The following is a 14,217-nucleotide window of genomic DNA, read 5'->3' on the forward strand; positions in this document are numbered from 1 at the left end:
CTGCCTCCGCTCCCTCTTCCTTTTGGCCGCCAAGGTCACATACAACCCATGAAATTGAAGCAGTTGCACATTTTTCTCTCAGACCTTTAGTTTCCCGCTGGGATGTGCAAAGCTCCTACCCAGGCACAACACAAGGAGAGCAGATCTTCTTGCGCTTGCGTATCCATCTGCTGCTCCTCCCTGCTGTCATCTGCATACTGGACTTTACTGCTCTAAATATTGTGGTTAAAATCTCCTAAAATTGTTCTGCTGCCACAAGTGGTATAGCCAAGATAGATACTCCAGGGTTCTCCATTTAAAAGGCAGAAATGAATGAGTACTTTCTTCTCTATTTTCAAACAACTTCACCAAACTTGTCATCATAAAAAGCCTTTGCCTACAAATGGCCCCTCACTAAAGTCTGGAGGTGGTGGAGCGAAGCAAGGAATACTATCGTTAGTCTCAAAAACACAGCCTTAGACGTTCACTGCTTTTGTTGAATATAACCAAATTTGACTTGAAATACGGAGCTGTGCATCCCGAATTCATAGGACAATGAAGTCTTATCTAACATTACCCAAACTTTTAAGAAGTATCAGACTTGATGTATGGCACATAAGTGAATGTAATTCCTCTGTACGTGATCTGAAATGTGGATATAGAGACAATATAGTATGTATGCATATAGCCACTGTATAGTATGTAAAATTGTTTTCATGGGTGTTTCATATGATAATGCATTCACACACACACCACATACTGTAATTATTAGCTAGAGACTTTATTAGATAACCATGGTCTGTTTCATTTCTCAGCTTTTAAAACTTAAAATAGAAGAACACCCCCACTGTGATGAAAAGTAACACAGCATGCTGATTAAAGAGAAAAAAAACCGCACAAACAAACAATAGAAAAACCCCACAAGTATATTGCCCCAACAACGAGACTGAGATTTGATAAAATCCCAAACCATGAAAATACATGCACAAATTCTGCACCTCCAGATTTCTGGGACACCGGCTGCTAGCTCAGCCCCTGCTTTCAGTAATACCCCAGATCCAGCTGCGCAATTGCAGTTACTGTTTTCGAACAGGTCCACACTCTGCTCCTGCAATACGAATGGCACAAAGGCAGCTTTAGCCCCTACATACCATATCATTAAAAAATTAGCCATACCCTACTGTCACTACACTCAGTGAGTGGCTTTTCCTCTAACATAAGATCTAAGTTTCCTATAAAGAAGGAAACTTAGACCCATTATCACTTACTTCTTGGGCTGATATAACTCACTGAATTTAGGCTGATGTTGGCTTTCCCCCTACATTCTCCCTTCATCCCCTTTAAATGGAGAATGTGTGTAGGTCCTCCAATATAAGACAGCATTTTCCAGAGGTCTTAGGTTTGCAAATGTTAAGGTTATTACAACCCTTATTTGGGTCTGAATCTTTTAACTCACCTTTTATTTTCTAATGTATCACCTGACCATGAAAAATTAAAACTCTTATTTTCACTGCGAACCTGTTTTGAAAGTTGAAATAAATTAATATTGTTTTGATGTTTAACGCATATTATTTCAAATTCAAGGCAGCTGGGCTTCAAGTATGCTACAAAGCCCAATATCACTTGTAATACAACACTGACCATCCTTTAAGATTTCAGAAATACTCCTGGCTCTGTGGCTTACATGAGTTTGAAATGTGTAAAAACCTAAAAAATGGAAAACAGTAACATGCTAACTCCTATGTGACTCACAATAAATTTGAGAATGACATGGATTTATTTCTTGACTCTTGCAGTTTCTTAAATGCCGCTTCTCCAGATATTTTTACATGAAGGGATACCAAGCTGTGAGTTTGTCACTGCTGCTGTATGGACATGTGCTGTACAAACAGCTAATTCAAGGCATAAAAATGAACTTTTTCATAAAAAGTGATTATCTTTTGAAATAACTTCCAAAGCGAATAATTTCCTTGATTTTCAACTGGATGGTAATTGGAAAAATGTGGAGGAGGGAAGGTAAGACAGTGCCCCTTTTCACTATGCTACCATTGATACACAACCTTGCATGAAGTATAACCTTTGAAAAAAACCATAAAGGATAAAGACGTAAAGGGCAGAGAAAGAGGAAGTTGGACACTTAAAAAACCTAACTAATACCACCACTATTACAACTGGACTATTAATTCCAGTTATAATAATGCATGACTGGACACCAAATTCTGTCCTGTGCTGACCAGACACGTACAGGATGCAATAGTATATCTGCTATATGCTTTCTGGAGGCTATATGAGCAGTCATGGAAAATCAATTTGAATACAAATGTAATTTGTTAAAAGAACAGTGAAAATCATTATGCAGGGTCACACTGTCAGCAGTTTGCACAGAAGCAGATGCCGTCCGAAGATGTAAAGGCATTCTGTAAAACAGAAGAATCCCAGTCTTTAAAAGTCTCTGTGATCTTTCCAGTCTTTCAGTATAGTTACATGAGAACAAAGCTACAGTTTACCTCTCTTGTTTCTCAGCACTTTTACTCCTTGCAGCTCATTCCAGCTGCAGAAAGAGGCTTTATAGAAACTTCTAAGCCTCAGAGAGAGTGAAGGTTCCCACTGTAACGGAGAAAAAGCAACATCTTTGAAACAGTTCCTTGAAAGTTCCAAAATATTTATCTCAGGCTGACAGGACACAGTCATGAAACAAAGAACTAGATTTGCCTGGTTTTGGCAATGTGAATATCGCTTTTAGGTAGACCATACATAAAAATTCAGCATCAAGCTAACTGAAAACGCATGATACAATTTAACGACCAGCTTCACAATGAAGACAGCTGAAATAATAAATCTTCAGAAGATCCTGTTGCAAAGACATTTAACACATAGACATGGAATATACTGATTTGCTATGCACTTAGAGTGCTGTTACCATAGCCAATTGATCAGCTTACCCTATTCCATGAGGTAAATCTGGAGACTAAAACAGCCACCAGTTTTAAATTACGTTTTCCTTTAATTGGATCCCAATCTTCACTGACTGTTCTGAAAGGTACTGGCTTATTTGTTCCTAAAAAATACACAGTGGGACTCAGGAACCTGTATTACTATAGATGAGATGCACTGTATTTCTTCCACCTGAAATAATCTCTTGTAGTCTCTGTAGTCACTCTTGCAGTTACTGTCTGTCCGCTACACTGTAGAACATCAGATTGGCTCATGTTCAAATTTGACCACGGAACAGCAACAACAGCAAATGTAAAACCTTACAGCTGTTTTGAAATATGTATAAAAGGACATTCCTTATTAAAAATGCACCTGCATCTTTCTTGCAAACTAAGGTGTAGAAGTCACTGCACCCTTGAAGCCTAGTTTCATCATATACAAGCATATAAATGCATCTCTGAAGATCAGACTCCTGTTACAGTGCATGAGATTGCAAATTTATCATACTGGCCAAAGAAGAAAATTGCAGTCTTCCATTGGGATGACTTTTTCCATCATCATCATCAACATCATCATCATCATCATTATCACCTCTCTCAATCTTTCTCCTCCTTCTCTCTCCCTTTAAAAACAAAAAAAAAACCAAAAAAAAAACCTTGCTGATATACTTACTATGTATGTGTTCCAAACACAAAAAGCAAAAGAGGTTTTTAAGATACCATGAATAAACAGGATTTTGACCTCCATCATTACTTTTCAGAGCTCCAATAAAAAAGCAGTTGGTATTTTTCTTTGTAGAGTTGAAACACGGGTCAGTAATGAACTACATGACTTAACTTTGATCTGCAGGTGGAATTTACCCCAAAAGAAGACAGGGAAGAACTGGCCAGTGCATAGATGACACTACCATGGGTTTTCATTATACACATTATGCAAATGGACTCATCAGCAAGTAATGTTCAAACAAAGCACAAAAAGTTTTGTAGTGTTCAAAACCTTCTCTCTAAAGAGTTACAGTTACTTACAGTGCTTACAGTCACCATAACTTTGAGAGGATCTATTAAAAGTAAACGTTATGACAGTGAGCAAAATTAACCCAGTATATCAGACATGTCAAGCAACGTTTTAGTCTGTTTCAGCATAAAAAAAGACTCTGTATAATTTTCTTCTGTCTCATTTTGAAAGCCAAGGACAAACCTTTAACTGAACAATTACAGCTTAAGCAATCACAGAGCAAATGGATCTTTTTTCCTTCCTATTTCACTTCTCTTAGAAAACCTAAGTAGTTATCTCTGTTCTGAAGTTACCTAAAAGCATGACAAGACTGTAGACTTAGATGAAAAAACGTCTCAGATGCGAACTATGAGAAGTCCTACAGAAGCCCCATGCAAAGTATTTATGACAAGTCCAGACTTTGTGGCAGACACAGTATCTTTTGCTTAAAAGACTTTGGGCATAAACTGCAGGTACAAGGACATATTGCATAAGCTATCACATGCTCGCTGCAACTGCGTGAATGTTACTGGATTCGGAGAAGCCACTGTGCTGAATAATTTAAGATCCAATAAAATATTCAATTTTACTGATACATTGGTTTCATTTTAAAATAAAAAAAGTGACTAATGACGGGAACAGGTCTAAAAGTCAACGGAAATACTATGTTACTCATTAGGATAACAGTTGTTCTACTAAGCTTCGGGGAAGATAACAACTGGGGCGATAATAAAAAGGTCTCCAGCCCCAAGACATTCCCCCCCACGCCGGATGCATCACACGGAGGGACAGACACAGCCCCGCAAAGGAGCATGTCTGGGGCTGGCGGAGGGCGAAAAGGCTGTGCCGGGCGGGGACGGACGGACGGACGGACGGACAGGGGGAAGCCCCCACGCAGGACGGCGGCCTCCCACGGAGGGTTTCGTGCTGTGGGTCGAGGTGGCGGTGCGGAGGGGACCCACAGCGGTCCCTGCGCCCCCGGGGGGCTGAGCTCCTTCCCCGGGGGCGCTGAGCCCGCCTCGGCTGGGAGCGGTGGGTCGGCACCGGCAGCGGACGGGACGGGACGGGCGGCAGGTGAAGCCCCGCCGCCCCCCGGCGCCTTCCCCCCGGGCCAGTCCAGGCCCCTTCGCAAGAGGTGATGCTGTGGAACCCGGTCTTGTGTGTGTCCCCCCCCTCCACCTCCCGACGCTCAGCTCGTAGCAAGCTCCGACAACTTTTTTTAATGCCGGGAGGAGGGAAAATCCACCTAGCCTCCACTACGTAATTATTCTGAATAACAATAAAGAGAACTCCAAGAGCTCTAAAGTTATTTTCCTGGGGTAGGGTTGGGCTTTGCTTGGGGGTTTGGGGGGAGGACGACGGGGGGGGGAGTATGAGACAGAGACGGCGCCGTTGGAGATGCCCTAGTTAGAGGGAGACAGGAACAGGGTCGCCTTACAAGAGCTGTTCGCTGCTGCCGAGATGCTAAAGCCCCAGAACGTGTTTGCAAAGTGTTCCGCGGTTTGCTGGCTCTTCGGCTGAGAGCTAACAGCCTTAAAATTAAAATGAAGACCGGTGACGGGGAGGGAGGGGGGGGGGGGAGAGGAAGGGAAAAGAGATGTGGGCAGCTCTGCGGCTATTATTAAATCTTCCCAGCCGCTCATCTGGATTACATTTAAGCTCTCTCGGCGTTTGTTTCCCCTCTCACTAAGCGTAGTTTCAAAACAGAACATGTCTGAGGTTGGATCTTTCTTCGGCTTCTATTTAAAATGTAGAGGTAAGTATTTTTTTTTTATTTTTTTTTTAATAAATAAAACAAAAAAAAAAGGCAAGCCCAGACGGCGGCACCCGGCTGAGAGCCGCCCGCCGGTCGCGCCTCCCCGCTCCCCCCGCGCACTTCGGCTCCGACTTTGCGAGAGCTCCGGCGCGGCCCCGACACCCCCCCCCCCCCCCGTTATCCCCCCCAAACCCATCCCCGTCCCCTCACCTCGGGCGAGGCGCGGCCCCGCCAGGCTCCCGCACAGCACCAGCCAGGCCAGCACCGCGCGGCTCATGGTCCTCTCCTCCCGCGGCCGCGCCGCCTCTGCCGAAGGAAGAAGAAGAAGAAGAAGGAGGCGGCAGCCGAGGCGCCTCCGCCCGGCCAGGCGAGGCGAGGCGAGGCGAGGCGAAGCGAAGGTGCCTCCCGGCGCGGCCCGGCCCCCGGCCGATCGCAGCCCCCGCCGCGGCTCCCGCTGCCGCCGCCCTAGCAGCGCCGCGGAGGCTGCCCCGCCGCCCGCCGCCTCTGCGCGCCCGCCAGGTGCCGCCGCGCCTCCAGCATGGCCCGGCCGGCCGCCTCCGTCCCGCGGGCGGGCCGCCTCCTCCTCCTCCTCCTCCTCCCTCCTCCTCCTCCTCCTCCTCTTGCTCTCCTTCGGGGGGGGGAGGCGGCGGGCGGTGCTGCTCGACACACCCTGGCACCTGCTCCGCCCCCCCCCTTCCCTCCCCCGCCGCTGCGGCGGGAGATGCGGGGGTCGGCGGGGAGGGGGGGGGACGGGGACGACGGCGAAGTGCACCACGGCAAGGGTCTGGCTTCCGGCCGAGCCCGCTCCGCGCCCCTCCGCCCCCGGGGGCCGTCTGCGCGGATGGGGGTCTGCGGACCGCATCCCCGCCGTTCCTCGTCCGAGACAAATTCGGGCGTCGCGGTTTAGTCGCTGGCCCCTCTTCCCCCAGGGGGTGGTCGCAGGCCGGCGCGGTCCGCAGAGGTAATTTTACCCTCCACAAACTTTTTTTTTTTTTTTTTTTTTTTCTCTCTTGCGGGTGCTGTTTAGACAGCCAGGCGCTTTGCTGTGCGCTGCTTCAGCTGCCGACTTAAAATGCTTCCTGAACATCCAGATAGGGAACTTGCATGAAACGTGAACGTCCATTCTTCCACCTCTCTCCCCGGGCAGGATGACTGAAAGGGAACCGAAGCAAGAATGCAAGACATGGTGAAATTTTAGAAGTAGTCCAAGGTGGAGGACGGGAAGGTCCCATGTCTGACCACGACTCACAATTTTTTTCCTTTTTTCTTCTTTTTTTTTTTTCCTACCTGCGTATATACAACTACAAAAGTGATATAAGTACTAATTGCCCAATGGAATTCAAAAGGCTCTTCAGACATTTTATAGCTGTAATTTGCATCCCCTCTACATGCCCTCGTAGTAAAAGAGCCCATATTAATATTATATTAAACGTTAATGCAATTGCTGAGTGAGAAGAATGCCTTTAACAGCATTAGGCTGTTGAGAAGCATTTCTATAGACACAACCTGAATGTCCGGGCCGGTTGCATGACAACAAGGAGAGACATCATGAAATTAAGAGTAGAAACGACCCGTTAAATCGTCTAATCTGCGGGCTACTTTGGCTAACATCTCACAATAGTTTCCAGCATTTCATTTTACAAGCCCTTTGTCTACCATTAAATGCCTGTAAGTGGCACGGTGACAGCCCTTCCCTGAAGCTCTAGTTTTACATCTGAGCTTGCAATTAATCGCATTTTCCTCTGACATGGGAAGTATTTCAGTTTCAACACATTGCATTGTCAGGAAAGAATTAAAAGGATCAGGCTTTTTGCATTGGTTAAGCTATGAAATTACCAGAAATAACACGCCTTGATAAAGAGCATTTTACACCCAGAATCCGAGAGCATTTTCTGCTTGCATACGGAACGCAGGTGCACACACCAAGCATGCACTTCACCCATCACGGAGGTGCAAGCCTGTCTGGTGGCACTCAGCCAGCAGTACTGGGGCACTGCAAAATTACCCAGCAGGTTAGGACAGATAAAGAAAAAAAACATCTCCCCTACACTAATGAAGCCCATGCTAGCACAGAAGATATGTTAGCACGGGCTTTAGTCCAGCGTATCTCTCTGCACATGCAGTAGCTGGTAGCATTCACCAAAACTTTCACTGTCTTCACTGCTATGTGTGCTGCACCTGGCAGCACTCTCATGGGCTACAGTTATGCCTTCGTTTTGCTGCACAGACATACTCTGAGATTGCATCACTACTTCTACAGCAACTTGGATCTTACACGTCAGTGTCCATGCCAGAGATCTCCCTGAAGAACAACTGTCTGGAAAGAACATACTTCTATTTCTCCTCGAGGGCTGCTTTACTATCAATGCAGAGATAGTGGAAATTTAGGAAGCCTTAACAAAGCTTCTGATATTAATGCATCGTTTCTCCACAACGGTGCTAATTTTACTGCTTATCTCTGTTTTACAACCAAGAATCCAGCTGTCATAATTACAAGGCAAGCTGCACTTTAGCTGCTGTGGCAGCCCAGCATGCCTGCACCCCCAAGCGGCAGGCTTGCCTTTTTTTATTTTTCTTGAGGGAATAATCCCGTAATGCAGCCCCTTTATTTCCCCAATTAGAATAAATCTAAAGGGCCTAACTACATTTGGTACTGGGAAGCCTTTTTCCACTGAGAGCCTGTGACTAGCAGCTGATTAAAATGACACAGAAATAGCTTCTTCAAAGCCAGGCTTTGTTTATTCAGCCAAAAGGGATGAAACAACAAAAGGCTTTTATGTTTGGTTCTTACCTAAAGTGCAATGCCTTTTTGTTTTCAGATTTTGAATAAGTTTTATTCAGCAAAATCTATCTTCCCCACCTCAGACTAATCAGACTGTTCCTGAAGCTTTCTTGCTGTCCTTCTCTGCCGGGCTCCCCTTCACGCGCTGCTTCCTCCTGCTTGCTCCCCTGCATTTCGGAAGGACCCTGGCTCAGGGATGCTGCAGGATCTCCCCTTCATCCAGTGTCTTCCTTCTAGCCCAGTCGTTTTTCTTAGCACAGAGCAATGCCATATCCTGCTCCAGCTCTGTGCTCCGAGAATGGCTCCGAGGTATGGATCGTTCCTTCCTCCCAACTCAAAGGTAGTAATTATTTGCATCTAGGTTTTCTTAATCAGGATTTCCTGATATGTATAAGTCAAACCTAGTTACTGTGCAAGTCTGAGTTCCCAAGTCTCCCTGGGCTATTGTGCTCTGGGCCCTCAATTCTTCAGTGCTACACCACCAGCGTTGTCATCGGGGTTGCTGTTGCAGCATGTCGCAGCACTCTCCGCCTGTAGTGACTAATCCCTGACCTGACCTTCTTGGTGGAGAGGCTGACCTGGTGTCCTTCACTGTCCTCTAAAGTTCAGAAATGGTGGATTTTTGCCATTTGTTGCATATACCTTTCTTGAAGCAACTGCCTTGCTTGACGGTGGGAAAAACTGCCTTCTGACTCTGCTGCCATTTATAAGTACTATAGGTATGTAAACATAATTTTCATATGGGAAACCCCAAGACATCTTGAAGGTTCTCTTTCCCTTACTTGCTTACATATCTGCAAATCCTTAGTGACTTCCCAACGGTGAAGGCACTTGGCTGAAATACAGACGAAATGGGGCTGGAATGGCATAAGCCATTGCAGCTCAAGCTGACAGTCTCACTTTTTATATGCATTTTGACATTTATATCAATATATAAATATTACATTTTTATATTTGTATTTTGATATTTATCTGTAATGCAAAATTCTTCCTTCTATCACGTGAATTCATGGTGCACTTCATGTTCTGGATTTTAGTACTGAAATGGGCTCAAGAGGTCAAGAACAATTTTACATCCAGTTTTTTTAACTTCTTCCATCTAAATGATCAGCACTGTTTACCATGAATTTCTGCCTAACAGGATTACCAGATAGGGACTGTGAAAACTGTCTAAATGTGCAACAACCCATGCTTACGCTAAGGATCCCTGGATCCTTGATCTTCTGGAATGGAAGGGGTATAGCAGAGAGACAGATCAACTGCTGCCTTTCAAAGGGAAAACACGATATTGTCAGCTTCCTTGGGGCTGGGCAAGAGCTATTCCACAGCCGGTAATGTCCCCATTTTTTCCTTCATCTTCCTTTCATTAGTACTTATTTTTCCTCGCCTGTTGTCTGCATTATTTCCTGTCCTACTCCAAATGCTCAAATTAACCCTTTGAAGTCCTGCAGTACATTAAACAGGAAAAAATTATAACCATTACAAATGTAGGCAGCCACGTCATTTGCCACACTGCCCTTAGAAAAAAGCCATCAGGAAAGGAACAACGACAAATCTTAATGCACAAAATGAACACATTTTTAGCATAAGAAATAGAATAATGCTTCATGTTTAATAGTAGTGACATAAGGTCTAACACTTGTTACACAAAAGGTGAACTGAGTAACTCCCATCTGTGCTGCAGTAGTAAAAGAGTAAGAGCTTAACCTTACTGTTCGACAACCTCTTGCCAATTTTAGAAGTCACCTAGTAAACATAAAAGTAACCTGTCAATTACCCTATAACACCTTTAGGGTATCTTGGATACCAGCTTTGCTTAGGAGATTAGCTTTATCACTGGTTCCCATCAAAGCATTGGCCAGATTTGAGCCTACTTAAAGTGAGAGATCCGGACAAGCTCAGTGCCCAGGGTGTACAGGCAGAGATTATATTGTCACCTCAATTATAATTAGCACTATAAAAAGCCACTGCTGCACACAAGCAGTGGAACTTTCCATAATGTTTTCTAATAATATGTACTTTGTTCATTAGGGATTTGTCGTACACCATTCACCATAACTGGCTACTCTGATTCTGCGAGTCATTGGCATATATGAGCCTCAGAGAAAAGAACAGATACTACATCTGTCTGTCACCACCACCACAACACTGCCAGAATTATTCTTTTGGTTGACACTGCCTCTGAAAAAGGGAACAATTCATTCTTTTATCTCATCCCAAACAAAGCCTGATCCACCACTTCTTGAACATGCAAGGTTTCCACTTAAGTCAACGTGGGGTTTTGTTGCATAAAGCATGGAAGATCCTGCTTCCCTCAAACCTTTCTGGTTCAAAAGAAGTGTCATGTAATGCCGCATCACAGGAAAGGGAGAGAAGTTGCTGTGCAACACAGGGAAACAAACTCCATTTTAAAAAAAAAAAGTACTTTTTCTTTCCAACTTCTGTAGCATGGATTTTTTTGACTCTTTATAGAAAGGAGGCAACAAAATCAGTGCCATAATTGGTTTTGATTCCCCTTCTTTTATCTTGGAAATAAGGCTTTACTGTCTACAGAGGACAGATATTTAAGAACCCTGTGCATTGGCTAAATGTCTGAGTATATTTTAAAATGAATCCTTTGCCACCAATAATGTGAGTGTGTAATGTGCATAGGAACATAAAAGAGGAGAAGGGTACACAGGCTAAGGTGTGAGAGTAACCCCTGAAATGAAGTATTCCTACGTTTTTTTCCACATATCCTTCAGCACACCACTGAAGTTGTGGAAATAGATGCTAATTAATTTCAGCTGAAATTATTCCCTGCCCACTTGTGAAAGGAAGAAAGTTAGCAATTTAGATTTATGGAAATGGTGAACAGCGGTTCTTTCGGCAGCAGCAAGACACGTAGAAGCTGAGTGTTAATGTGCTTGTGTCTGTTCACTGCTGCTACAGACAGTTCGTCACCAACACCACGTGATTCCTCTACTTTCTACGTAGGAAGGTCTGAGTTAAACATCAATGTCACTCCTCTGCATTGCTGAGGTTAAGTTAACAAGGCAAAGATGCACCCCAATAAAGTGTCACTTGCAGCAAGCTGCACATGGTGGGTCTTCTGATGTGGGTGCAGATTGGTTTCTGCTCAAGACTCTGTGCCAACAGGCAGTGATGCTGTGAGGCTGCAGCTCTCAGGTGAGCCCAAGTCCCTTGGATGGAGAACTACAGGATGCCCATGGTTCCCGAGAGGATGATGAGCACCCAGAGAGTCCATGACACTGCTTAACCCCATGCTTTGCTGCCTACATCTGTTTATAAAATGCCTTTGCACCCCATACTGAGGACTCGTCTGACTGGCATCCCAGATATTATGTTTCTGTGCCCTCCATGCCCTCCTGCATTCTGCTTCCAGCTGCAAAGTGTACTTCAAGGAAATCAGTGAGTGGAAGAGAGACTATGTGATTGAACAACCCTCAGTTCCTTACGAACCCAAATTAACACACACCTCTCACCTTTTCGAGTTCATCTCTCTCTGCGCTGGTGCATGATTCCTATTTTCTCCACTTGCACACTGACTGCCTCGCACCAGTAAAGATTGTTCTGCCCTGCTTTATTGTACTCCTTGTTACGGAAAAGCTAAATCATGATCATTAATGGGAGCGTCAAGTCACTATCAGACACGTATACACATATACCATTCTAAACAGCCGTTTAGAGAAAAGGCGGCAACAGTTCTTTGAAATCTCTAGCAAAGTTCGCCTTGCTTCTCATCCCTCAATATTAGGACCTATTAGCACCCTGAATCATTGCAGGAACATCTGTGAAGTGCAGCCCAGCAAGCCAGGTTTGCAGTAGCTGGAAGGATTCATTCTCATGCAATATATGTTGCAGTCTTTGATATCCGAGTTCCCTGGTGTTGCTACCACTTGATCAAATGAGTCTGAAGCAGAATTTCTACAAAATACGCAAGGGCAGTGGTAGAAGAAAGCCGATAGGATTCCAAATGCAGCTTTTTAGATGCAAAGCTGAAGTTCCTACCTTAAATCTGTAATAACCAAAGTGGTGTTTTGGATTTTTTTTTGCTTCAGTGCTACATAAATGCTGAAGTTGCAATTTTGCAAAGTTAAATGTGTTACACCAAGGCCTGCATCCTACTGTTATTTATATTACAATTCCTAGGACAACACTATGAATGAACTTGGTGAAAGAGTTTGTTTCAGATACCTACAAAAGATATTTTCATCTTAGCAAGAATATGCTTTAACTGTTTAAACTGTAAGCAGCTCTTACAGTCTGTGAGGCTGCTTTTCCCTAAATGTGCTGTTGCAGATCATGCCAGTAAATAAGAAGTCTATTCTTTTTTTTTAATTATTATTATTTTTTTTTTATTCTGAGAGGAAAAAAAGAGATTGGAACATAATTTTTTAAATTATTTTGTCTTACTTTCAGCACTTACATTGCACAGTTAGTTTTAACAGCTCATTCACACTGAATTTCAGAACCCAGGGGAGGAACCATTAAATCACAATAAGGTATTTAATGGAGTTGTGCCATCTGCATTTCAGAGACTTAACTGCAAACTGAGCCAAAGATCTTGTGATTTCAGAATAAGAGAATATTATTAGAGCCCAGAGACTTTTGACACCTGGTCTCTCATGGTGGAGTGTGTTTCAAATCAACGTTACATACACTTAATAGATTTCAATTACTGGGTTTGTGTGAAACAAGAAGACAACTAACCAAATCTTTTTCCTTCATCTTCTGATGAGCTGGCAGCTTATCATGACATTTTGTAAATCATTCAGGTTGGAATTTGACAATGTGAGAGATTTTAGGAATAGTTTTATGCCACTGCAGTGAACCGACAGAGCCATCCTGTCTTGATGTATGACAACTTTTCCTTGTCATATAAAATTATTTTTAAGTGTTCTTGGGTTTATGTGTTGTTTGTTGGGTTTTTTTTTTAATAGTTTTTGTTTGTTTGTTGTTTGGTTTGGTTTGGTTTCTTGAGGGATGACCTAAAGATGTGTGTTAGAAATTTATATTCATCACAAAAAAAAAGAAAAAAAAAGTTGAGGAAAGGAGATGTGCTAGTTCCAGCTAAATTTCTGAAAGGTAATATTTTTCATGACTGGTGGAACATTTTTGTGCAAGATGGAAAAGGGCATACTCATCTAAAGAAGGCACAAGATCCTCTTTTCTTTTCAGATTGTTAGTGGTACAGCAGCCAGAAAACTTGCCTGACACAAAATGCTGAGATTCCTACCTGTACTCTGATTCAGGCAATACAGCTGCTTCATCTGGCTTTCTGGTATTTCAGTTAACCATCCTGACTATTTCTTTTCCCTCAGGGACTCCAGTTTTCCAATGAGTACTCTGGTTCTCATGATAATTTTGAGAAATCTTCATTTTGTCTTATTTGATTTTATCTCTGTTGACAGTCAAAACATATTTTCCAGACAGCTGTTGTAGAGGCTGGGGTTTGAGGCTGCACTGCATTAGAGGCTCTGCCAGGGTGCAGCAGCAGCAGCCTCTTCCCTTGAGGATTCCCAGCTTAAAATTACAGCCAAAAAGACAAAGCGCAGGAAAGAAACAAAGTGAATGGGCAGAAGAATAAGTAAACTAATAAAACATTTTATGATAAAATAAGATCTATCCATGCAATTCTTTTTCTGTTTGTGGTATTAATTGTATCGGCCATTGGTATCAGCAAAGAAGTCATCTGGAGATGACTTTGGTTGTCCAAGTTAAAAGCTCCTTCAGCCCTCAGACTGACATCTGTATCCTCACAAGAACCTCT

At 43.6% G+C, this 14,217-nt stretch overlaps 1 protein-coding gene across 2 annotated transcripts in view; it reads right to left on the reverse strand.

Annotated features, from left to right (window-relative positions):
* EDIL3 (EGF like repeats and discoidin domains 3) overlaps positions 1 to 6,205 on the reverse strand; it is a 262,422-nt gene extending 256,217 nt beyond the window's left edge. For both annotated transcript variants that reach the window (XM_075020331.1, XM_075020330.1), the window contains exon 1: positions 5,873 to 6,205. In XM_075020331.1, coding sequence (XP_074876432.1) covers positions 5,873 to 5,939 — 67 coding nt within the window. In that variant the 5' untranslated portion in view covers positions 5,940 to 6,205. The remainder of the gene's footprint in view (positions 1 to 5,872) is intronic.
* Positions 6,206 to 14,217: the final 8,012 nt, after the last annotated feature.

The sequence above is a fragment of the Buteo buteo genome, chromosome Z (genome assembly GCF_964188355.1).
Source record: "Buteo buteo chromosome Z, bButBut1.hap1.1, whole genome shotgun sequence".
Taxonomy (NCBI): Eukaryota; Metazoa; Chordata; class Aves; order Accipitriformes; family Accipitridae; genus Buteo; species Buteo buteo.